Raw genomic sequence first — 27,057 nt, 5'->3', positions numbered from 1 at the left:
CTGTGAGCAAGTGGGCGTGTTGATGTTTCTAACATGTGAAAGATGAAAAAACAAGAAGAAGAAAACAAATATATCAAGATGAAGAAAGAATTGCCATATGAACAAGACAATGATGAAAATACAGAGCAAATTCGAGAGCTTTTGGCAATAAGGGCTAACGCCTGTGTTGATGTGCTCTGAACAAATAGATGGGATTTATACGTCATATCCTGCCTCCTGCATGCTCTACCCAGGCGCTTACCCTCACCTGAATGCTCTGGACATTTCCCTGTTGACTCAGACAATCTTGTGCTGCATTGTTCAAATGTGAAATGTAAAATCTGTAGAAGGTTTGGACCCAATTGTACCAGAGTCCATGTCTGAAAACGGCCTTAGTTTCTGTAACCGGACTATGATCTCGTAGAAGTCTGGGATATTATGCCTCCTATCACACGGCACCCTGATTGACATGCACAATTCATAATTGATGCTTTGCAAATCTTTCAAGAAGCGCTCTTCCACTGTTCCCCCGTCAGGGTAGAATAATTTGAGTCTAGGGCAAGTCTGTATCAGAGGGAATAGGGTGACCCCATCCCTCCTTTAAGCACTTATCTCCTCTGCCAGTTGTGCTTCACTCGCTCGTTTGAAATGATAATTGCTCTTTCCTGCGCGGCAGAGCTGAGCAGTATGTACACCAATGTAAGAAGGAAGTTTGAACAATTCTTCAGATCCCATGTGAGCTCATAAGATGGAGCTGATAATGTCACATCTCAGTCTTTGCCCTTTATTTCAACGCAGTGTAGATTTAGCACATTGGGATAGATGCCACGGAAAATCCAGCCCTCTTTGCTAACCTAAGAGGCACCGCAGAGGAAAGTCTGAGGTCATGGCTGCATTTTAATGAACACCTTTAGACTGCGAGCCACGGACATGTCGGGATCACGGAAACAGTGCACGTACTGTAGTCAAACAATTAACACAGATCTGTCTGGATGCTCAGGGTCATGCAAATCCAATTGGGGCATATTCAGGGCCATATACCTGATTAACATGTGAAGACGGCTTGATGCAAAGAGGGGGATTAGTCAGGGACTGTTTTTATATGCACTTTTATAACTTCATTAAAATGGTGTGATTATGGTCATGGGTCAACATCCCAGATTGTTTTCTCATATATTGGTCTGTCATGCTAAAATATCCTTATTTATTCAGTGACAACGAGTCAGGCTACATCAATACTGTTATGTTTTTAAAAGCGCATCTACTCTGGTATGGATAGGCCTGGTGTCCACGCACAGCTTTTAGTCTGGCCGGATGCGATGACATAGCCTTCGCTGAGAAGAAAACAAGCAGCGTTAGCCTCGGCTACCAGCATAGACCTCAACATGGATAATCAAATACAAGCATTGCTGACCCCCATGTCTCTGCTAACAGCTCTTTGCAGTTAAAGTCTGCATTTTACAATGATACGCTTCCATGTGTAGGAGATGAACGATATTATTATAGAGATTCCTGTTTACCTGACACAAACATAGTAGCATGGATGTAGCCTGAGTATTATTGATGTGGCTTTGATTTGACCTGAGCATCATGGGATTTAGTTTGGTGCACTGTTTCTTCTTTTTTTGGGGGGGGCAAAACGACCATTTGTTTTATTTTACAATAATCTTTGAAATCATCATCAATGCTTCAGTGAAATGCCACAGCAGGATGCTGTCCTAAATAGGAACATTATTCTGTGAATAATTAATAATATATGTCGGGAAAAGTCTCTTTTCACTCTGGGATCATGTGAATAATTAATTCAGAGATAAGACTAAAAGTTTTCAGAAGTGCATTCGGGGGTTGATCGCTTAAAATGTTCAGAGACACGTTTTAATTTTATTTGCATCAAAGTACACAGTCAAAAAGTCTCTGGGTAGCTTTTGAGATCTGCTGATTAATTAATAAAATCTTCACAGTCTCTGTGACCCAGGGGGAAGCAGTAAATCGATCTACTGTCTGGCAACTTATGTCGTCTTGCTCTCATTAAGAGAAATCATTTGCATAGAGGAAGTGGAGAGAGAGATATGTTGAATCAATGGTGACTGATTAGCAGTCGGATCGTTTTTTCTTTCCTCCTTGTGCCATTTGTACAAATTTGCTTCTTTCAGAGGAAGTTTGCCTTCAGGCATAAAGATCCCGACTCTTCAGTGAACATCTGTTCCATATTATAGACCTAAAAAGTTGGAGCTTGCATAAAAGTTTTATTTTATCCCTAGTTCAAATCTCTTCTGTTGTGCAGTGACACTGAGGCCTCAGTTTTAGAGCCAATGAAAATCCTGTTACCTGCAGGGTAGAAATTATTTTGAAGAGATGATATGAAATCATTTTCCTGTGTGTGTAAACAAAAATCAAGCCACTTTTGCTCTCAGTCTTGATAATTGTTTATTATTTTTCTTCTGTTGCCATTTAAAACTAACAAATATGTTTACATTTAGTCAGCATTCAACTTCCTGCTCTGCGGGTATTTCCTTTTAAAAGCAAAAACAAAACAGTATCTTGATGAAAATATGTTTTTCCAGGACATGCATTGTGTGCAGCTTATGAGTTATGGCGATGTGGTGCATCCATATTAAAAACTAGTAGAAAGCTGCTGTGAGAGGATATCCTGGAGATTTGTCTTTGATAGGTGTATTACCCAGAAGCTCCTATACATTCCTTAGAAAGCAATTCGTTTTTTACGCTCCACTAAATGTTAGTATGAGATTTCTCATGTATTCTCTACGAAAGTCATGTGAGAAATCACACCTCTTCTGATTTGTGTGGCTCCTCTAGTTTACTGTTGGTGACGTCATCACTGCTCATCTTTTACCAAACATCTTCTTTATCACTGAGCTCCCTCACCCAGACATGCTGACTCATACATAGACGTTGTGTAAATTCTTGAGTCACTGTGATGATGAATTTACTATGTGCTCTGCCAACTCAGGAAACAATTGCTGCTGCCTCCACTGCTATCGGGAGGGCTTTTCACAGTTTATTTTTAACCTGGTCGTGATTTATTTAGGAGACTTATTTCATGGTGCTGGGAACAGCGGCTCAGCCGAAACCTGCATCTCCACTTCCCCTTACGTCTACGGGCTGGACGAGAGTACATGTGGTAACCCATGTTCACACAATGTATTATGCACAGTGCTGTACCTAATAGGTGGCCGCCAACCTGGACCCAGACTCCATTTTAGGATAAAAAAAGTTCCAAAATAGTTTACTTACCGTGGAGTGCCTGTACTGGCCCTACATCATTGATTTAACTTTTTTTTTTTTTTTTTTTATCAAATGGACTAAATTGTGTTCAGGCGGTTGGTGGGCTGAACGCGAAAAGGCGAGGCAGATGCTCCGGATCATCTGCATAGTTTCTCCGCCTGGCTAGTAGAAGTCAGGAGAGTCAGCAATGTGAACACAGCAGGGGATCCGTGCTGGATTCACCGCGAGCGAGTGGGGGGTTGATGCGATTCTAACATGTGACACACACAAAAAAAAAAGAAGATTAATCTCAAAATGAAGACGTCAAGAGAGTTTGAGGTGATAAGAGTCGATACTGGTGTCTGTGTTGTCAAGAAAACCAGGTGGTTTCCGGGGCACAGTTGATACGTCACTTCCTGCCTCTGCCTGCGATGGCTTCACTTTCTCGCCTGAGGATTTTTTACTGCTGTGAACGTGTGTGTGAGCTCCCGCTGTGTTGTGCATGTGTGGACGGCAAACTGCGGGTAAACTCCGTAGCCAGATTTCCGGATTTTACTTGCAGGTCTTGTCTGAAAAGAGCTATAGTCATTTGATGGTCAACCATTGATTTTTCTGTTATGAGGTGGGGGGGTTTTAACCCTCCTCCCATCTCCCTGCTTTGAAAGCAATCATGCACTGCCCCACTCAGCTAGGCAATAAGTGTGATTTATAATGACAGTCACAGCAAGGAGTCTCTGCCTTGTCAGTCACCTCCTGAGGTCTTTTTTTTGCCCAACATAATGGCTTCATAAATCCTGAATAGTCATTTAGACCAAAGGGGCCATGTTGTTTTTAAGGTCACATGTGGAATTTTTTTACTTTTAAATCATGCCTTAACTAAAACAATTACCTTTTTGGATGTGTTCTCACAAAGTCACCTTTAAACCTGGCAAAAAGTAAGATGCATCCATAGTTCCCCATCACTTTGGTGTTTAACAATATTGTTACTGGATCTGACTGCAACATAATGTAGCCTCATGTCAAGATCTGTGATGGTACTCTCATCACAGGGTCGTGCCTGGCTGCTAGTGATCATCTCCATAAGTGCCTCGGTCTGTGCCAAAGACTAAATGAGAGACAAGTCACTTCTCAGAGATGAGTTATTGGGAGACCGGGGTGGAACGCAAAGCCAAGTGGTTTACTCCACGCTAGCCAAGTGGTTAGCATTATTTCTGCTCCCCCTCTAGTGAACTTGCTATGACCTGCCACAGAGTACGTCGTCCAATGTATCTGTCACATCCTTTTTCTCTGTGAACAGATGCAGGTATTAATAGGGATCCTCTGGGTTGTGGGCGGTTAGAAAGGTTAATGAATCGGTAGCCTGAGGCAATATGGCACCAGATCCCCTCTGCATGGACACAAGCAGCAGCTGACCCTCCCCTAGGCAAGCAGATGGGTCCTGTTGCACTGACCATACTGGGTTGTCTGTAGCAGCAGAAAAGAGCTCTAGTCCCATAAATCCCTCAACTGTTGTTTCTAATAAGATCACTTTCTTTGCTCAAGTACTTTCTGTCAATCATGATTTAATACCTATTAATATTTAATACTTTTTCTCTTCCGATCCGGGCTTCATTGGTCCTCACGATGGATTAGGACTCTACATGATTAATTTGAATAAAATGCATGTTCTTGGGACACGGTTGTCAAGCCAAAAATATGTAAAAGAAAACAGAACAAGTGCAGTATTACATGAGTTTACATGCCCTTTGTGCCCTTGCTAAGCCTCCACGGCTCTGCCTCTGGGGTCTGGAACATCCGTCTTGTCCTCCTCAGGTGCTGGCCTCAGTTAGATGAACATTTTAGGCCTCACACCCATGAGTCATCCTGTGCTTTGGATTCCCCAGATACCTTAAATTTCACACTCTGCTGCAAGGGCCTCTTTATATTGACATCACTTATTTACGACTCGGCACGCTAACTTTTTGTTTTGTATTTAAATGTCTCTGTGATGAGGTGGCGGAAAGTGTTCAGATAGAAAAAGACCAGAAGGCGTAAACGCAACCACAGAAATTGGAAGTTTTATCAAACTTTTAGTTTAAATGTTTTTCAGGTATCCTTGACATCTGTAGGTATGCTTTTTGTTTTGGTACATTGATGGAGAAGAATTAAAAAAGTAGTTTGGGAGGTAATTAATATGGCCATCTGGAAATAATCAATGTGAAAAATATATGTGGATGGCATTTATTCAGGCCGTTAAACTGTTAAGTTGAGCACTAATACCTGGACATCAGAACTGTGAGTCATGGCCCAAAGTGATTCTGTTGGAATAACAACTTTTGTGGACACTGAAAGGTCAATACAGGGGTGTTGAGGTCCTTTACGCATTACAGCCATAGAGAATTACCCCAAAAGAATTCATCATTCCCAACTCCTCAGAGAGACTGACAACCCTCTCCAGCAGCACCCGTCTCTTTTCATTAAAATTTTGAAGGCCTCTGGAGTTACATAAGGATATGCCCTGGGCTGCAATGCTTGTTGTTGCAGTCTCACCAGGCATGAGTGGGACCAGCAGAGGAGGAGGAGGGAGATGTTACAGGAACATGGCTGGGGTTTTAAGCCTCCCGTGACTCAGCTAGCTTCACTGGAGCGGTTGCTAGTGAAGCGAGGAGTGACACATGGGTTCATTGCTCAAGAACCTGGGAGTTGTGAGAGACAAGGGTGTGACAGCGAGACACGGATGCAGAGTTGAGAGGAAAAGTTAGTTTTATTCAGTAAAACTTTTGCGATCGGTGTTGCCACGGAAAAGGTGAGACAGACAACCTTCCACCTACCCTTCAAAAATATCTGTTCTTCAGTGATCTTTCGAGGAGCAATGCCTGTCAGTCAACTACAATCTGCCTGCTACCAGCCACAAAGTAAACAGGTCATTCAGTCAGTGAGCTGCCAGCCCCAGCCAGCTTCCCTGTTAGTAATGTGGTTTTAAATCTGTTTATCCTGCGCATAGTTGTTGTTTAACCAGGTTTACCAGAACTTTGAAAAGGTCCTCCTCAGCAGGGCTCCATCTCACCAGACGAGCAGGGGCCACTCGCTGACCCCCGCTTGTCTTGCGCTGTTGTTGGATTTATTAGCGACCGTAAATATTTGAGAGAGGTCTTTAGGGAGTTGTTGCAGTGATGCAAGCTCTCAAGCAGAGACGCCATGTGCTCTCCAGTGTTGACTTTGTAAACGTCACCATGTATGTGGGAGCTCGGGGGAGACATCCAGCGCTGTCAGCCAAATAAGGAGTAGTGAGTTGTTTTGCATCCCAGGAGCAGAGTTGTGTGCTCACTGAACTAAGATGTCTGTGCTTCTCCTGGTTTACTGTTTACTTTGTACCATGTGAGTGTCTGTGTTACTTGCGGTGGTGGCTATCATAGAAAACATGGGTCACTACTTTGCTCTCAGGCATTGTGCTGAAGTCCGTATATCTTCCTGAAATTTAGTTGACAAGCTGTATCTGAGAACGCAACCCTAGAAAACAGTCTGGAAAATGGAGTAACGTTTTAGGGAAATTCCCAGCGGATTTACAAGTGAGCACGTGAATGACGTGTCGATCATGTTGTGGATGCAAAACTGGAATTATTTAAATATCACTTAGAAGAATGAATATTAACACAAATTCATCAGGTGATCATAAACAATCTCCACACTCCAAATGCATGCTAACGTGGCAAGGATGTGCAGCTGTTTGCTAAGAACTTCAGGTCAGTGTTGTGTTTACATGTTGATGAGACTGTCTCTGAGTACCAAAAACTAACTCATAGCAGGTCTAAGAACTACCAAGAGATCATTTCACGATTTATCACCTCCCGCAAGGAGTTTTCATTTTGCAAATGGTTTGTATATAAGTTAGCATCATTAAACAAAAATTCACTGGACAAATTACCACAAAACGTACTGGGAGGATGGGACATATGGGCCAAAAAAGAACCCCTTAAATTTTGGGAGGATTCAATTTAAGGGGATGTATCCAGGAATCTGTTTCCTTTTCGAGATAGTGTGTTGTTTTCCCAGGGATTTATAGATATTGATGATAAATAATCAGGCTTTTGAATTAAAATGTGTTTTCAAAAGGAGACTGTCGGGCCTTGGCGAAGCTATGCACCACTCTAGTTTTAATAATGAAGTTTCAAAAGAGGTACACAGATTTATCTTCTGTATTTTTGTTTTAACAAAAAAGAAAGAAACAGATGGGAGGTTTCTTCCTAGAAAGCTGACCTCCTACTAAATACAATCTCAGCATATATAGCTACACAACGTGCACCTTATCTGCACACTCACACTGAAACCAATAAAAGTCGGAGTCATGTTCACTGCGCCTCTTTGAAACAAATTACAGAGTGGTCTTGGGAGTCGCTGTTCTTTAATTTATTTCTCCACATACCACAAAATTTGAGCCAAGCTCCCACAGGACCTTCTCCATTATCTCTTACCAATTGTTTATGATAGCTTAATTAAATATAGAGATTAAAACAAAATCAAACGGACGCTTTGTCTCCCAGAGAAACTGTGTGGGCTGCAGTGCAAACGGCAAATCAAGACTTAAATTATAAAGTTTCCTTAACCCTCCCAGCTACAACGTGATGCGTGTGTTTACGTTGCTGGCTGGTGCTCTACATGACCCCTTCAGCTGAGTTTTACTTCTCTGGCATTGCGATGACAGTAAATGCTGAATGCACAAATAGTTGTTTTAGTCTTCACGGAATAAGCTGGAGTCACCAGTGTGCAACTCTTAAATATTAGAGTGTCGGCTCCGAGAGATGAGGTCATCTTTGAGTGATGCCAACATTTCCTGTCAGAACAGATAAATCAACTGTTGTGTTACGGTTCCTCACCATCCTCCAGATTAACCCATCGCCACATCTATCCACTCTTTTTGCTTTTGTAGTTGTTTGTTGTTGCGTTAGAAGTTTGGAAAAAGATCTGTTATTCACGCTCGTGTTTCATCTTTTTCTTTTAAACTTGTTTTTGGATCAAACCTAAAGAAGCCGCTTCTCTCTCTTCTCTCCTCAGATCCAAAATGACTTTTACTAAGTGGCCACTGGTCGGAGCTTAGCGCTGATCCATCGCACAGCTACTACGAGTGGATGAAAACAAGCAGCTTTTAATCCAGAAAGGATTCGTCTTCTCTGTGATAAGAGTCTACTAACCGTGTGTAAGGACCACTGGGAGTACAAGAATCAAGTCAAGGACACGTTCCCTCACCCCTCCCTTCCTCAGCCTGCGGGAAGATGAGAGTGGAACTATAAAGCTCTGCAGTCCCGGAGCTTAATGAAAACCAAGGAATCTTAGCAAGCAGCGTGCATTTGTTTATGTCTGTGTAAGAGGATCCAGTAACCATGTGGACGCTAGCTGTGACTGTCCACTCTCTCCTCGCTGCTATGCTGTTATTGGCCGCCTACTTCCAATCAGGGATGGCCACGGAGGATGATGTCACACCGCGCATCAGTTTCCCATACAGTAAGTGTAAATGAATACCTGACAGACTTGTTATAGATAGAACTTGGTGTTTTGTTCAATTGCTGCATTGTATAGCTGTGCTTGTGCTATCGTCCATAAAGTTTTTACTGTCCATGCAAACAGTCGAACCTCCTAGTTTATGCTGCAGACGAGAGTGTACCCCCAAGTCTGTGTACCTGTCAGTCGAAAATCTCTTTTGCGAGTGAGAGAGATGTCCCCACCCCCCCCCCCCCCCCCCCCCGCGACCACCATAGATTGCATGAATTCTGTGGGTTAGGTTGTTGCAACCATTGCTAAAACCATGACATTTTTGTGTGATTACAGGTTAAGTAACTGGTTGGCTCAGACATGTACCTTAAAACTCTGTCTTACAAACAGTATCATATGTAGTAATCAATAGCAAAATGAAGGTCAATTCCATTGTGAAAAATAAAGTCACTCGGGGCAATTCTAGTATCCAAAATTTATGGTAACGCCGTCTTCAGCTGAGAAGTTGGCTCCAACAGTTATACTTTAAGCTGCCAAAGTAAACAGTGACAGTCAAGAAGGCAATAGCCTATTTTTGTTCTTTATGCCTGTCTGAAATCAAGGATCTGTAGTTTAAAAGATTCCTAATAACACAGTTTGGGTCAGTGGTGAAGAAACACAGCAAACACAGCCGTGCATTAGTGATGTATAGTAAAGCAGCCATTGCTACAGTGTATTCATAGAGTACAAGTGCCTGTTGGCCCCTGATGTGTCACACACGCAAGCGCACGCACAAGCACACACACACAGGCCAGTTTGAAGTTGCTTGCACTACAAAAACCCACCTCTCTAAAGTGCAGGCAATTATTTCAAGATTAGATGTCACTTTGTTCCAAAATTGGCTGTTTTTGTTCGACGGGGAGAAGTGTGCTCGGAAAATAACATGCAACTCCTCAGACTGACGCACACACAAAGTGCAATAGATTAGGGCCTACAAACTGTTGCACAACACATATTGTTTTACATCGTGCATTACTCGGCTCTTCCTCCCTTTTTGAGTCTAATTCCACTTTTTGATAATGTTCAGCTGAGTGCAACAGTCGACCTCACAAACAGAAACCTTGCGTGTCTCCTGGTGAATCCACTGAGTGAGTAGAGGACCCTTTTTTCACCTGACTTCACCGCTGCATGCAACTAGTCCCACACACACTGCAGCACTCCTCATTATAATAGCTGTGGATTAAGCTTTCATGATTCTAAAAAACATGTCGCTTAGCTGACAGCTTTTTGGGTAATTGATTGATGCATTATGGGAGCTTATAACAAATGCAGGAGGGCGTCGGGGAATCAGGTTGTTGTTTGGCAGAGTGGGGAAATTGCTTTTCAGGGAAGTGTCACTTAACACTTATTTTTTAACATCCTGTGTTGTAGCTGTAAAAAAGGACTGCTCATCATCATGTTTCTTTAAATTGGCTCTCTGGGTCCTGTATTTTTATGTCTGTGGTGTCAGAAGCACTCACGCAGGCAAATATGCCGATCCATCAACAACCAAAGTACAGGTCTATGTGGATGCAGGGGTGTTTGGGCTCTGATAAACACTGCCTTTCTGTGTTTGAAGTTCCCTACCTATGAAAACAGCACTCTGATGTTTTCTTCACTCCTTGGCCGACTCAGCGAGGCGTCGTGCCGTAATCCACACGCACCGTCTCCCACTTTGGCATCGCTCATACCCCCAGAACAACCTTTCACATACTTGAGCCATTTAACTTGTTTCTCAAAGAACTAAATGGATTAAATTGGCCCAAAGCTGGTTCCCAGCAGCTAAGTGTTAAGCAAACCGCTGATGTTTCCCCCCCCCCCCTCACTTTGCTTAACTCCATTGAGCGTTGCTAATCTAAAATTCATGATTGAGATCATTGCGGCTGGAGAGCATAAGTAGTAGTGTGAGACGACACGCTTCTCAGCTGATGATTTGGTGTAAGAACATCCTTTTAAAACATCACTGACACTGAGAGTAACCTGTTTTCATTAAGGACACAGCTTTACATAAACAGGGTCTGCAGCATTGCTCACATTATAAATGTCCACATACACAACTATAGGGCTGTGCAAAAATACAGTACAGCTAACTATGGCAATATCCCTTTTCCTCGATAGAGCATGATTAGTCCTGCCTCTTATCAATAGTTTTATTTAAACATAAATGTGAGGACAGCGGTGCAGAGCGGCCTCCCACTGGGAACCATCGTTGGTGCCGCTGTGGAAAATGTGCACTGATATAAACAGATGTGGATTTGTTGTGTTGCAGTTCGGAGAAACGGATGTGTAAGCATGGAATAAGCTCAGAAGCCACAGTGCTTTGTGACCGACAACGTTGCACTGAGATAATAGCAGAGTTATCTATAATATGTAATGTACATCAGGGTGGTATATACAGTCTATGGGTGGTACACGGTAAGTTGTATTTTAGGCTCTCATTTTATACATGGCAATACGTATTGAATTGTATCATAACGTGATTTACTGTGATATATACAGACCATGTATGTCCTTGCCAATAAACAACCCTGTAGCTACAGTTCAGGGAACACGTCTGATACTAAACATGAGAAGCTGCTCACCACTTAAAATGTCTCTGGTCTGTAGGAAAAGGCGACCTGAGCTGTTTTGTGAGGACTCTTGTTCCATCTTCTCTTCTCTCGCTCCTTCCTTCTCTGCTAATGAGCGGTCTAATCTCTCGTGTGCAATGAGTGGAGGTTTTTGTGGTCGCTGCAGTGGGAGAGTTTGTCTGTTTCTCATTATGGCTCTTGTGCAGAGAGGCAGCACAAAGGATCATGGGACTGGAAGCGGCGAGCATTGGTCAGGCGTGCTGCATGTAGCACTGTTGGTTATCAGAAACTCCGCTCGGTGCTGAGGAGGTGATTTGTTTTACTCTGGTTTTCTCGCAGGTGGAACAAGTGAGGAAGTAATTCAGCTGCAGCACTTAATAAAAACAGTTTACCTTAATGAGCTGGTGAGGGCGTTTGGCAAGCTCACTGTTTCTCCTGTTTAAAGCTCAGGTGCATCAACTGCATTATGCTGTCACTGGGAATAAGGCTGCATTATATTTGCTCTCCTGCAGAGAGTTTAACGAGAGAAGGGACGTCTGTGCAGTAGAAAGCAAAATGCCCATTTAAGCCGAGCTGTTGAGCACGCTGCTTACGCTCAGTGTACACAGTGTCCTTCCCCGTTTACGTTTGGTTTATGTTCGCCGAATATTGTGCACTTTCCCTCATGCATGCTAATCCGGTGACCTTGGCAGTGTGTGGATCGCAGTGCAGGAACGGAGGAGGGGCAGTGAGGGAGGGAGAGAGGGGGGGGTTGTAACGTCAGGCCAAATACTCGTGAGGTTTTAGACATGCTCCGGTGCTCACCTAAAGCCCGGGACACGCCCACTGATCCCAAAAGAGATCAGTGGGCGTGTTCGGTTCGGTTCGCGGCTTCCAGCAGAGGTGGCACTCACAAGTGCCTGCATGTAACGCCACAACAGCTGCAACAATGGGGCGTAATCACAGCACATCAACTGCGTGTGCTGCAGACGTCCTAATGGCTTCGTCGCCTGCACGCTCCAGGGAACGTACAGAAAAGTTCAGTCCTCGCCGATCTCCATCAGGAGCGTTTGATTTGAAGTAAATGGCGAGTGGCGAGGAGTAACGGTGTAGTTGGTAATTGAGCTGGACGGAGAGGAATGTGAGGTTAAACAGTGTCACTGTGCGTTTTTTTTAAGGATCCCTGTGATGAGCGGTGGATCGGTCAAAAACAAAAAATTTGCTAAGTTGCTGCGACACAGAAAAGATCATCTGAATTAGTCTTTTTGCAGCAGAGAGTTTTTTTTGTGTTTCTGCTTTTTCCACAAAACATTGAAGATTTAAAATGCTGTTGAATAAATGTATCAATGTGCACTTTATTTTCCTCTAGGAGCGGAATCAATATCCGACTTACTTGGTATTCTGCTCACGTTTTACACGCCTAAACATTTTTTTTGATCATGTTTAGCTGGTTTAACATGAATTACTCACTCGCTGTCACTGTCGCACTGCAGCCTCCACCACTCCCACTGTGTGTCTGAGGGTAGAACTGGAAACACACACTCACAGGGTTGTTGTGTGGAAACTCATTTTGTTAGATGGTAAAGAATATGACAAGCTGGTACTTTGGGCTCCTATTGTTATCATGGAAGATTTGTTCATGTGCATTTTTCTCCACTAATGCATCGACGCTAAAAAACCAGTACATATAATAAATGACAGTATGAAATGTGTATTCCTTTTAAAAATATCACTGTCACCATCGTAATTATCTCATAATAAAACCACACTTTGAAGATAAGTGTGTCCCAATATATTTTCCAGTTCCAGGTTCCACCCTTGGCAGAAGTGAAAGGGTTACAATCGGCCTTCTCATGTATCTTTAAAATTCAGAACTTTCCTGATTCAGTTCCAGTAAGTTAATACACTCCACATGCCTTGTGTTCCTGCTGGTGGATGTGTGTGAAAAGAGAGTGAGGTGTGTGTGTGTCCCTGTGAGGCCTGGTTGGTTGTCTGTGTACACTGAGCTGAGGGATTCACTTAAAGTTTCAGATTTTATAGGAGTCCTGTCTGATTCATGTTTTTCACATAACAGTAGGTGACGGTCTGCTGTGCCTGTGATGCCCACAGACGCAGGAGAGCTATGTTTGTTCTCATTTATATGAGTGAGACCTGTCCAAAATAAACCTTATCTGGCAGAATGACCCTTATGATCATAAACATATGAAGGCTAATGCAGAAGATGAAGAGATAACTCTTCAGGCTCCTGGTAGTGGGATGTTCTGCTTAATAAAGTTTAATAAGTAAAATAGTAGAATATATTGTTTGGACCTATTTCCCCACAATCCTGGCAACTGTAATGAGTCTGTGCCTCTGCAGCCCAGGGATATTGGTGCCATCTGGGCAGGAGTATTGCAGGTGCTGCAGAGGGCTGGTCCAACTATGACAGATGGGTCAATGTGTCTGTGAGACAGACTGAGCACAGCACAGCACAGTAACGTTTGGGATGCTTCATGTTGTGACAGGACAAATGAGACCACAGCAGTTAGCAGGGAACAATGTGCTGTGTTTCGCTCTGTTCGCACTAGCTACAGGTTTATGAATGTGTGAATCCTCGTGTTTTATTGTTTACTTTGCTGTTTGCCCATGTACACTATGCTATCAATAATGTTGTGAAATCCTAGTGTGTGTGTGGGTGCGTGCACGTGCACACAGCACAAACTTCCTGAGGAGAAAGAGCAGTCTACCTGTTCTGACTTACATTATTTTCTCCACGATAAGAGGAATCTCACAAATTCCTTACTGTTATACAAAAACAATCTCTCTCTCAAACACAAACACACACACAGTGTAGAGGGTTGTGTGTATGCTTTAGTAGAACTGTTAGATTTTTAAAAAGCCCCAGTCCAGAGTGAAAGATCTCAGTAAACTACAGCCTGCTCCACTGGTGTCTTCAGAATCAACAAGTGGGCAGACTGAGGAACAGCAGCAGAGTTGTGTGGCCGTGTGCTTTGATGGGATTCTGGCTGCAGCAGGAACCATCTGCAGCCATGTGCACGCCAGCTGGATCTGGATATTTGCAGTGCCGACATAAAAGATGTTATTTTTTCTCCTCAAGTCCACTTGGCTGAACCAAAGATACCAGGTTATTTATCAAGCCGATCTTTCTCTGTGTGCAAGTAGGACAGAAGTAACTACAGTAATATAGAAAACGTTTGAGGTAGTGGACAGGGGATTAGGATATGGATCGTCAGGAGCTGCCCAATATTAGATTATTAGAGTGTTTGTTCTGCAGATTTCTGTTGTGGTTGAATTCTACACCTGTAGTTTCTGTAGTGAGCAACAAGTTGAATACAGCAGCAGATCCTGGAGCAGCAGCTCTGTCAACCAGACAACTGAACAGCATGTGGTGTTCTCTCAGAGAGAAATCAATGTTTACCTCAGTGGAAAAAGACATTCCATTAACAGCAAGCTCACATTAGCAGTAACTATGACACGTGCATTGTTTATGGGTGGAATGCAACTTTCAGTAAAAATGTATTGAAGTGAAAAATTACATTCTCAAAATATCCTTTTATAGCAGACTGTTACAAATACATTTTGATTGATTGGTTGATACATTGATTAACTGAATGAACATTTTTGCTTTTTAAAATCTCAAATTCATAGTCATACAGTTAACTTCACCAAATACATGAGTAAATTCCATTTGAAACTAAATGTCGCTCTCTGTCAGCTCCTGTTTTGTCGCCAAAACTGTGAAAGTACAAAGCGAACAGTGAGAGGGGTGTGTGTGTGTGTGCGTGCGTGCGTGTGTGTGTGAGATACCAGTGACATGTACTGTCTCTCGCTCTAGAGCGAGTGTAGGAGTATGATAGAGAGAGCGGCTGAAGAGTCATCCCACACATGACAAGCACGGGCACGTCTGTTTTGAATACTGAGTGAGGAAATTATACCAACTCTCTGTCTCTCCCTCTGCCGTCTGTGTTTGAATCCCCCTCTCATCTGCCACATCTCAGCGAGCCCAGCGTTCGAAAGCTTTCAGCTTTGATAGGCCGCTGCCCTCCATCCACTGCTTCTCTGAGTGGTGGGTGGGTGGGTGTGCCAATCCACTGTGCATCAAGACGACACCTGAGAGCCAATAATTACAGAGCAGAGCACCTCTACCATGTCAGGCTCTTTTGTTATCTGCTTTTAAAGAGATGCTGTGTTTCAGGCACTGACCTCATCCCTGGCATGTGTGCCTGTTGTTGTTTCTTCAGAGAACCAGCATTCTTCAGTTCATCTTCACACGACTGTCCCACATCTCCAACAAATACTCTGTCATTTTGATGCTGGTCTGTTGTCACCATGTTGTGTCCCTGCCTATGATCATGTGGTACCATTAACACATGTAACAGTGTACTCCACACACACACACAGTGGACACAGGATTTACACACTGGTAGGCTCTGGTTATTATCTGCAAGGTGCAGCTGTCTCTCAGTATGATTTTAACACAATGCACAACATAACACACAAAATAGCAGCAAACTCACACTGTTGGTTCCAGTGATAACAGACATGAGATGGCTCGGTGTTATAGATACTGTAGATATACTGTAGATGCGACTCAAGGTCCAGTGCTAAGTCTTCTTTTCTCTGCTCCATCTTCCCTCAGGTTTTGTCTTTATCACATTTCAGTGAATTTCCAATAATTGCATGTATTATATTATATATTAAGATTATATATCCATTTGTAAATGTTCCCTTTTTTAAGTCTTTTTGGCTGATTCCAGAAATCCCTGTCTTTGGCCCGCATATCCTGAGAACCATTCATTTGATCAAGCTTACACTTGGCATGCATGTTGTCCAAGTAAGTGCGGTGTAGAATTTGGTTTTGATTTGGTTGCAATATGTTTCATGTTAATAATATTTGAATAAGCAGACAACCAGCGCTCTGTAGCGGCTGATGCTGAGCATGAGAACAGCTCGTTCAGGACAAACCCAACTGATGGTCCAGTTTGAAGTTCAGTGACTGATTCCAGCTTCACAGAACTTTGACTATTCAGGTAAACAGCTCTTTGTGCAGCAGCTCCAGGGTTGTATGGACTGAGTCAAGCAGCAGAGCTTTACTTGGTGTGGCTAAACTTCTCCAGGTGAACTGCAGTCTCAGAAAGAATACTGCAACCAGCATCACCACAGGCCAAACTACCAGTCCATTCCAAACAGGCAGTGAACTAGCACGACTAAATTCACCTCAGTTAAATTCAAATTGAGTTTAAAATGACACGAAAACGAGTGGAAACAGTTTGACCCATCTCTTCTGTCCGGTCTGCCCTCTCGTCTCTGTCTCTGTGGCCTCATGTCTGGCACGCTCCAGCACAGCAGCAGAGAGACAAGGCTGCGTTCGGCTGCCAGTCGTCTGCGTCGATGAAATAACCATCACTTTGCCCAGATATCAGCAGGAGCAGTGCTGCAGTGACCTTCATGTGACTTCTGTCAGCAGCTCCAGCGCCGCTATCAAGCCCATTGTCAAATCACGACGGTGAGCCTTGAAGCTGTGCGCTGTAGTGTAGCTTCGGCTGACAGAGCAGAGACAGATAGTTTTTTTTCATATACATTTGTGTCGTGCATATGAGATAAGCAGAGCTCGCAGTGAGATAAATATCAGCTGCGCTACACACTCCTGTCCTCTGGATCCTCTCCACCCGGCATGTGAACCCCTTTGTCCCCGTTGCCCCCGCTGCCTTGTGACTTGGCTCAGGCTGCTCCAGTAAATCTGGGGCATGTTTACAGTCAGGGCTTTTAGGAGTGTCTTGGGCGGCGGGTGTCTTCCAAGCAGCCAATCAATCGCCCCCGCCCATTGGAGTGCTATTAAACCTTTAGAAAAAAGAAATCACTTGACCTTGCTCTATTTTCTCCGAAACATGATGCACGCCAAAGTGCCGGCATGTATTTGATTTCTCAGAGACATTATGTTGGCGAGCCGGCACCCTGTGGTGATGTCTCAGTTTATAGCTCAGCGGTGAAGGAGCTGAACACACTCCGCTGTGACTCAGAGGAGCAATTTGATGGTCTGGTCTTTCTGCCATGTTAGTTACACATTTTATTCTAACATTCAAACAAGATGTGAGGATTTATAAGAGATCATTTTTACATGAACACCGTCTACTACATTACAGACACTCTTACGTTTAGCTCAAGGTCTTTCTGTTAAAAGAACGTTGTGTTAAATTTTGCATCAACAGAGCAGCAGTGTCAGTCCTCCTTCACTGTCTAAACAGGATCCTGCAACCAACACTTGCTGGTAGCTCCTCATACCTCTCTTACACCAAAATGAGCTGGTAAACGTTTGGGTGAACTTGCTGGCTCCTCTCCCATTGCCAGTAAACGAGTTTTCCTGGTGCAACATGTTCGACATCACAAACGCTCCCAAAACAGAGGATCTCTCCCTGCCTGCTCTTTTGTCAAATTTGGGCGTTCACCTGTTTGTCATGCTTTCATCACTGTGATCGAGCCAAACACGATAAATAATCAGTGTTTAACCCTGTGGTGAATGCTGATTGTATTCATTCCTACTGTAGATAAATGCTGGATGTTTTCTAATCAATGGAAAAGGGGTTTCAGTCAAGGGGGGTAAGTAAGGCAGACCAGACTTTTGCCATCAGGGCCTGAGACTGTGGAACTGCTTGCCTGGGTAGATTAGACCAGCACTCGCCCCCTTCATACTTCATATTGTTTTTATAAAAAAATCCTTTTAGTGCCTGATTTGAACAGATGTTTTTTGTTTTAATATTTTCTTTTGTCTTGCTTTGTTCTGCAGCGTTTTCGTCCCATGAATTTTGTAAAGCACTTTGTAACCTTGTTCTGATAAGAGCATAAGAAGCAGTCTTATGTATTATTTATGCTTCTATGCAGACATAATATTTAAAACTTGCAGAATCTGACAGAAGGAAGCCATCCATTTGAGGTGATGCAGATAATAGCTCGACGAGCTGAGTGAGTGGTCACCTCACACGGATCCAGTAGGAGCCACGGGTTCGGTTTAAGGCCCGAACCTCACTGCACGTCTTCCCCATGTTCTGTCCCTGTTTCCCACTTTGCTGTCCAATCAAAAATGACAGGTGGCACTAGAACATGTGGAGGTATGTTTTACATGTGGAAGGTGATTCTGACAATAACAGAAGAATTCCACCATTTTCTGGCACAGATGAAACACTTCACCTTGTGTGTATCGGTTTTGATTCAAGACGTTTGTAGCTGCATGTTGTGTGTGTGAGTCAAATTCTCTCTGTGTAAAGTAAAAAAAAAAGTTTGTGTGATCACAGAGCAGCTGCTCTCAAACCCTGATGTAATTCTTTTCTGCCGTCATTACCTCCACTGATTAAAAAAGAGAGAGGGAGAGAATCATTGAATACAATGAACACACTGCCAACATTTAATTCCACCTAATTAATTACTGAGAGGTTTTTATCTGCCGGTGGAAAAAAAGATATTCAGTTGAATGGTGCCGGTCTGGTATCTCTCTGTTCCTGCAGCTGGAAACTGTCTCTAAATGGGGCTTTATTTAACTATTCCAGATTTGCACCAATCTCTTTTTCAGCCTCTCCTGCAGTGTGCAGTCTTCTATAACCACAGGGCAAATGTACTCCGTTGACTCGTGCTAATTCAGAATGTTAGCAGCAACAATAAAAAAGCCATACTGACGGTTAAGGTGTGATGTGATGAGCATTAGCAGGGGTTGAGGGTCTCAGCTTGGTGACAGCCAGCTGATTAAACAGCGGGGGTGATGAATGGACCTTGGACCTGGCTGTTAAAGGGGAGGGCGGTTCCCTGGCGCTCTCTGTGGCTGCCTGGCATTCTGCTTCCAGGATGTCAAAACGCACAAGTGACCTGCTGCATCGGAGACGTCCATCAGACCTGGTATTACCATCCGTGCTCAGTGATCCGATTACAAGTGGTCAGATCTAAGTTCAGGTGTGAGCACCGCCAAAAGCTTCCTGAGATCCGATCACTCACCCACATTGAGAGGAGGACTGGAACGCCTGTGGCCACATTCTTTTAGCTGTGTGAACGCAAATGTGTTCTGGGCCACATAAGAAGGACTCAGCTGACGTCCTCTGACCTGCTACAGTTTCAACAAGAATAAAACATATTTTTAAGATCCCTTGTGGCTCCAGTGAATTGTTTGTATCCACTGCCACAATATCATCACTTTCCAACTCAAAACGATAGTGTGCACATTCAGTCCCTTCCGACTCGCTACTCATTCTCTTTCTCATTGGCTCGCACCAACACCCAGACGCCATCACACTCAAACCGTGCCATCGGACACATTGTAAGATCAAAATAGGAAAAAACAACATTATTTGCTCTTTTCGAATACAACTTTTGGTCCTAGAAAGTGAGATCCAATCACAGGAGACACATTCTGGACAGATGTTAATACCAGGCCTGAACAGGGTCAGAGAGAGAACCTGGACAAAAAACCTCAAAATATGGAGCAGGTATAGAGATCTTGTCTGAAAGTACAGAAAATTGAAGACTTCTGAAGATCCATTACATGGATGGAAAATGAGGAGAGAGCTTTGAGTGTCTGTTTGAAATCGCTGCATCTTGACACAGCGCTGACATTTGTTCCCGCTCGACCCTCCGCTCTTATCACAACAACATCGCAGAGTAGTTTGAAAATAAATGTTCTTCTCCCGATCGCTCCATGTTTCTACATAGGTCAACATCTCAAGCCTGTCTTCCTGATTACAACAACCCGACCTGAAGTCCCCTCTCTCCGGTCAGCACTCCCACCCCTTCAGCTAACCAGCCTGTTCCCGAACTTAAAGTTTCATGGCTCGGCTCGCCCCCGCTCGTTATTTCATTGTCTGTCTAACAGGATGTCACTGTGATTTATGTCAGAGAGTTTTAATATGCAGAGGGAAAGCTGTTTTTGGTTCCAGTGAATAGCCAAAACCCAGAGGAGCCATGACAGCTATGATATGTCCCCCTGTTGAGAAACGAGATGGCTCTCCTTTGTCTGCCAACTGCTGGGTCCACCGGGACCGAGAGCATCTCTCTTTATGAGCAGTTACGACATTTTTAACAGACTTAAATTACCTTTTGAAATAAAACCATTTTTCCTCCACATTGGGAAAACGTGTATTTCTCCCTCCTGTACTGAACGAGCCGTGGATGACAATAGGAAGTCTCTTTCTGTTTCGTGCTCCCCTCCCCTTGATTTTAATGACAGGCCCCTCTCTTCATTGACTCCAGATGTCACCGCGTTTTGAGCTGAATGAGGGCTGTTGATCCGGAGAGAGGCTAAGATTTGATTTTTGGACAAGATGGAGCTTGCGCAGCTGGCTCTCGCTCCCACGAGGCGAGGACGAGCATCCTGCCAAAGTGCCTCGAGCGTTAGATGGGCCATTTGTTTGCAAGCATATTGAAAAGTTTAAGTTGTGGGTTGTAAACATTTATTGCTATTCCATTTGCATTACGGCCCAACGCACCACCTGGAGTGCCGGAGATTAATGCACTGCTGGTCTCTCTCCTGCTCAGAAGTGTCTAAAATTCAGGTTTTCTGGTTATACACAGAGGGGAGGGGGGCGGAGACAGGCTGTAAATGGTTTTAACTGCAGCAAATATTAGTGTTTACAACCCCAGATACAAGCCACTTATTTGGACAAGCAAATGGAGACCGTGACCCCCAGCATTTTGGCTCGGGGGGGAACATGGAGTTTGTTTAACATGCTTGGAATGGGACACCACAGATAAACATTTACAAATATGGTCAGAAAAACAGCAAAGTTTGAAGCAGATAAAGAAAAAAAAAGGATTCACAAGTATGTGATTGCATGAACTGTATCCTGTGTCGTTAGTCTGCAGTACCAAGTGATGACGTCCCCCTCGGCCTGGGCTCGGTCACAAAGTTTGATGGTCCCATAGTATATAAACCGTTTCCCAGGATTTCTTAGAGCTGGTGTTGGCCTTTTTAAATGAACTGTTTTTAAGCAGTTTATCCAGTGAGTCCACCTAAAGAGTGAACAGCTGTCAGACCTCATGCTGCTTACCAAAACAGGCTCCAAACATCAACTCCCACCTCTCACAAACTTCACTTTCACAGTGGCAAGCTGGAGTCGATTGCAAAGCTGAAGGAAATGTTATAAAAAGAGGAATGTATACAGTGAGTCTGTGCTCCGTAGAGGCTGCAGGGGAAGGAGCGATGACGGGGGGAAAGTGACTCACTGGACTTAAAGCCCGGCGCTAAAAAGATCCATGTGAAGATGGTGGACGAGCAGCCGAGGACATGTCAATAAAGCTCATACGCTGCTGCAGGTGCTGAGCAGAGCAAAGACAAAGCAGGCCAGTGCAGGAAAGTGTGGACGTGGTCACGTGACATGTTCTCATGGTGCTACTGTAGCTGCTGGACAGAAGTGAGGAATACAGACATGACTACATGCTCAACGAGAGCTTTGTATCATAAACGGGTTTGACAGAAGCGCAGCACTGTGTGTTGTGATGTGCAGGGGTGGGACGTAGAGTCATGTCTGTCCACTTGGTCTGTGTCCTGCTGGATGAGGCTCCCTCTGAAGCTTTGACAGAGACTTTCAGAGGCCTAAAGGACAGAGGTCAACTTATGGAGATTTGTGTCATGCGTACGATACCTTTTATTTTAGTTCAATCATGTTTTGCCATGGCTTTTTGTGAAGATGGTGCTATTCAAATAAATGTATTATTATTAGTCGTTGGTGGTTTGAGGTTGAATCAAACACTGCCAATACATATGAAGTGAAGCCAAAGCGTTAGAACAAAACACTTTTCTCCATCTCCATAAACTTTGGGAGGGATTAGATCACGTTACACAAGAAATTAAACTTGTTCTTCGCGGTTCCACTATTAGCATGATTACTAACTTTCTGAATGTAGGAGAAACGAGTGTGAACTAGAATGACTCTCAGTAGAGCACACACCTCCACCAAGGCCCAAATTCAGTCGAGCCACACCAAATTACACAGACACAAAAGATCTCAGTCCTTTAAATAAGACTTTAATCTCTGCATTATCTCTTGAGGCGTTCACATAAGAGTCACAGAAAGCGCTGCACCTTGCAATGTGAAACATCCCCTTTATCAAATCCACTCCCTAATGAAAAGGGCTCTTCCTTTGACCATTTTACGCAATCCTGCTGACTATAAACTATTAAATGAAAAGAAATGATAAATTATATTTAAAGAGCTTTTTGTCTGGATTTCCCATTTCAGCAAGCCTGAGAATGAGGCATAATATTCTTGATTAGAATAGATCAGTTATTTTGCATTACTCTGAATACATTTTTATTTTTATATATACTGTATACAAAATGTGCGTAACTTTTCTCTCAAAATCATTGGTTGATAGAGAAAACAAAGATAATGCAACATGCTGGGCTGCTGTAGATTCTTTGGTAGAAGTTTTAGAATTAGTTTTTGGTGCAGGTTATGTCCCAAATTAAATTGCAGCACAATCGTTGTCAACTTCCAGTAAACAACACTATGTATTACTTCATTAAATCAGCTTTTATCGTGTAGCTTTAGCACTTTTAGCGTGAGTGGTTGTTTTCTCATTGGAAGTGAAGAACCCATCTCAAAGTTTGTTTTGCAGACTGCACGTGTTAAATTTTTTCGTCACTGTGAAATCCTTCCTACTGTGGAAGAGGAAATCATTTATGGTTTGAGGAAATGCAAAATCTATCTGCTTGTGAGCATGTTCATGTGTTCACATACTTTATGCAGCATGAAACGTTGTACACCAGTCTGTTCCTGTCTGTGTCCGTCCTGCTACAAGGTGATAATCTTCCCTGCGTGTTTATTTTTCTGCTCCTTCCCAGACGCCAAGGAGAGGTCGGCCAAGAGATTCTCTGCGGACGGCGTCTTCAATTACACGTCTCTGCTGCTCAGCCAGGAGGACGACATGCTGTACGTCGGAGCCAGGGAGGCGCTGTTCGCCCTCAGCCTCTCGGACATCAGCAAGACCAAGCTGCAGAAGAACGTGAGCATGTCAACAGTCAGGAGTGGGCTTTTGTTTAGGAACATGAGGGTTTACTCTCACTGGGATCATGGTTGTAACAGACGCTATGAGACTCATTTAAGCAGCAGTCAGAGTTTAAGGTTGGGCTGGTTATTTCGAAAACACTTTTTATATTATTTGTTGAAAGCCTCTTTGTCCCGATTTGTGTCAATAAATAAAGTTGTCTGAAAAAAAGCCCTTGCAAGACTATATAAACACGATCTTTGGACCAATGAAATGATTGGTTGGTGGGCCTGTCTGTCACTAGCCGACCTGCCTGCCTGATCTCTCACTGCACATGAACAGAGTCTTCACAAGCTGGAGAGGCTTTCCCAGGATTACCAACCCTAGCTTTAATGATGTGGTTTGTACATAGAAATATTCTGTGTTAAATCTCAACAAATCTTTGTTGTTTGGCCATTAAAATAATTAAGAGTTTTGAGGTTTTGATCTGCTCCATACATGACTTCATTGAAGAACAGCCGAGTCAGCATGGTTCCCTGATTTTCACATGACTTATTCAGCGATTCTGTTTCATCTTCAGCTGACGTGGGGCACTCCTGCAGGAAAGAGAGAGGAGTGCAGCTTCAAAGGGAAGAGCCTGGAGGTGAGTGGCTTCTTCTCCAAAATAACATTTTTGAAAGTAACTTTCAAAAACAGTTCTCAAAGAATCGCCTGGATTTCCATGTTGTTTGCTCTCTCCTTGTGTTCTCCTGTAACTGACTGTGGGAGGATAAAAGGGGCATCGAGTTTAATGTTAACAAACCTTTTACACCGGTTACAAATGGATTTGTAGAGCGTGTACAGCCTCGCCAGGGAATTGCTCTTTTTTTTTTGTTGTAAGACTTCTTTCTCTCTGCGTGTCTGTTGCCTTGTTGTCATGCCAGCTGTTGTTTCCCTGGGCGACAAGCCCCGGTAATCTGTGTTCTGCAGAGTACCGCTCTGATCTGTGCATTACTGGGAGCTCACCAGGCAACCGCTGTGTGATACTGGGAGGTTTACCCAGCAGGGTTTGAGAAAAGGGAATATCTGTCGTAACAGTTTCTGAAGTATTTGTGCTCTGTGAGGTTTGCTCAGTATTTCAGGAGGAGATTTTAAGGAGCTCTTCAAAAAAAAAGTAAACTCATTCAGTTGTAAAGAATTTTGTGGAATCAAAGAACTCACTCTCTCTTTCTCCATTTGTTCCACATCCAGACTGATTGCTTCAATTACATCAAAATTCTTCTCCGGCTGAACAGCACTCATCTCTATGTGTGTGGCACCTTCGCTTTCAGTCCGCTCTGCACCTATATAGTAAGTAAAGTCCTCCCAGTCTCCTCCAAGTGTTCATTTTTCTCCTGCTATTAAAGAAACTTATCTCTACTCCATGAGAGAATTCTTTTTTTTTTTTTATTTATGTATGAACCAAACTCTTTTATCCACCAAGTCAGTGTTGGATCTGTTGTTATCCGAGCGTAACCGAACCCTGCTGAGACACTTTAGCCGGACAAGTCAACAGGGGGTACATGAGATGTGTGGTTTCCAGCAAAGCGGGAAGCAGTAGATCTGTTTATCTAGCGGAGGAGTACATGTGGAGCGAGTGCAAACCGGCAGCAGGATGACATTGATTTCAGTAATAGAGGGGGGGGGGGCAGTGGAGCCTGGTGACGGCTCAGCTCTTCAAGCAGGACTGTAAACTCTCCTGTTTGACGTCAGAGGGAAAGAAAAACCGGGACGTCTCACACTGAAGATGACTTGGCTGGAACTTTAGGCCCTGAACCCAGATTCCAAGCAAGTCAGAGCCCAGTCGGATCAACACTCATCATGGTGACAGAGCCCAGGACACTCTCTCTCTCTCTCTCTCTCTCTCTCTCTCTCTCTCTCTCTCTCTCTCTGTCTCTGTCTCTGTGTGTGTGTGTGTGTCACCCGCCACGATCTCCCTGCCAGACACTCTCAGAGATGCTTAATATTAACATTAATAAATGTTTTATTTTTATAGCCTTTCTCGATACAGTGTTGGGGTTTAACAGCGGGCTGAAGCAGGACACTGCAGCGGAGAGGATCTGCTAAACAATCAGAGCGACAGACATGAGTTAAAACAAGCTCTGAGTAAAACAATGACGAAGCATGGGAAGGTTCTCCAGTCACCGGAGGCACTTTTACTTACTAATTTCATTATTAGGAAAATAAATTGCTATAACTGCAAATTGCCCACATATATTTTGTCATGCTCATCTTAATTCAGTGCTCATATTTCCATATGGTAGATGGAAAGGCTTCATCACCTCCATCAAGGAGGTAATGTTTTCAATCAGAATCTAGTCGAGGTTTATTTGTGCTGCCTTTACTAACAAACAGAGACGCATCCGACTTAACCATCACTACCCACGTTGACACTGGCGTTGTTGATAAGCAATACATCCACCAGGGGGCAGTGCAAAGTTGAGAGTTTTTGAAAACGACAAACATGCCGATGGTGGAAAAGGTTCTGGCATTTTTTCCCTGAAGAAAGAGGCAAAAGGGGACCGTTCTGTAAACAGTGGTTGTCCAACTTACCAACTCACAAAGTCTCAACATAAAGTTCTTCCTGTCTTATGGTCGTCATGCTTTAATTATTGGCTGCATCGCCCCCACATGATTTTTGGTGGTACTGCTGCAGAGGACGTGAACAAATACAGCAGAGAGAATGTTCCGTCCATTTCCTTATATTTATTTAACATTGAGCATCAGATTTGGTGCAAATGCGTATTTAGGCACAAATTTCGTTTTACTTTTTTCAATTATTTAAACGACTAATATTGAATAATGATGTTATGTTTCTCCAATAAGAACTACAAAATCATGTGCAGGATTGTTTGGCCTTGGCAGAGTTATGTGCTCGAATGACAGCCATTGGTCGCTGTGGTTGTTCATCTGTTCATACTGACAGAAGAAGATCTATTCTACAGTGTTAGAAGTCAGAAGCACTTTTAACAAAGGCCTAAGGGGACAAAGCTATTGTCTTCTTTCTATGTTAAAATATCTTCTAACATTCAGCTGCAGCTGATTTGAGGCTTTTGCAGGATTTAACAGTTGTGGTGAAAAGCAGTCATATTATCTTCTGTTGGATTTTTGGTGGTAATGTAGTGTTTTGCTCTTTGATTTTCATTCCAATGACTTCCACTAAACTGCAGGAGACAGATTTGAAGATAAAGTTTATAATGAATGTGTCAATTTTCGTGATATGTGATCCTAAACTACTGGTTTTTATTTGAGTTAGTTTAGCAAAATTGCCAAACACCTGCTTATTTCAGTTTCTCAAATCTGTGGTTACGTTGTTTTTCTCTGTTTTTATATTTTAGCCAGTTGAATGTATTTGGGTTTTGGGCAGTTGGTCAAACAAAGACGTCATCCAGACTTTCCTTCCCCTCCCTGCCCGTTCGATACAAACATCCGACAAACTCTCTCCATTGTTTGTGACGCAGGATTTCTGTTAAAAAGCCCAACCCTGAAATTACACAACCAATGTCACTATGAGGTGTTTTTTCTCTCAGATTTGAAAAAGTCCATCGGAGCTACACAGACATAATAAACTGTCGACTGACACACCTACTGTGGTCCTGCCTAGTGTAGAAACACCGGAAAACAATATACCAGATACATATGGATGATCCATACGTACTAAAATACCTTACAAGTGTTTTATGATCTCTTAATAGACTGAAGCCATATCAGAGTTTTTATTATCAATGAAATACTATGAATGACTCTTTCAGAAAACCTTACAATCCTCCAGAAGTGAGACCTAGTGAAGAGAAACTGAATTTAATAGGTTAGTCTGGTCAGAGTCTGGTCCAATCTG

General features: G+C 43.3%; 1 protein-coding gene across 3 annotated transcripts in view; it reads left to right on the top strand.

Moving 5' to 3' along the window:
• Positions 1-27,057, top strand: part of LOC128425396 (semaphorin-4B) — a 49,278-nt gene that overhangs the window by 5,545 nt on the left and 16,676 nt on the right. Inside the window, exons 1-5 of one of the 3 annotated variants that reach the window (XM_053412086.1) lie at positions 5,748-5,989; positions 8,236-8,682; positions 23,059-23,219; positions 23,782-23,844; positions 24,432-24,530. In XM_053412086.1, the coding sequence (XP_053268061.1) occupies positions 8,562-8,682; positions 23,059-23,219; positions 23,782-23,844; positions 24,432-24,530 (444 nt within the window). In that variant the 5' untranslated portion in view covers positions 5,748-5,989; positions 8,236-8,561. Of the gene's footprint in view, positions 1-5,747; positions 5,990-8,235; positions 8,683-23,058; positions 23,220-23,500; positions 23,602-23,781; positions 23,845-24,431; positions 24,531-27,057 lie in introns of those variants that run through there. The other 2 variants (XM_053412007.1, XM_053412165.1) reach the window with 2 other exon arrangements.

Source organism: Pleuronectes platessa, chromosome 1, assembly GCF_947347685.1.
Source record: "Pleuronectes platessa chromosome 1, fPlePla1.1, whole genome shotgun sequence".
NCBI lineage: Eukaryota > Metazoa > Chordata > Actinopteri > Pleuronectiformes > Pleuronectidae > Pleuronectes > Pleuronectes platessa.
The sequence above is the reverse complement of the archived record's forward strand: the minus strand, read 5'-3'. Positions and strand labels throughout refer to the sequence as shown.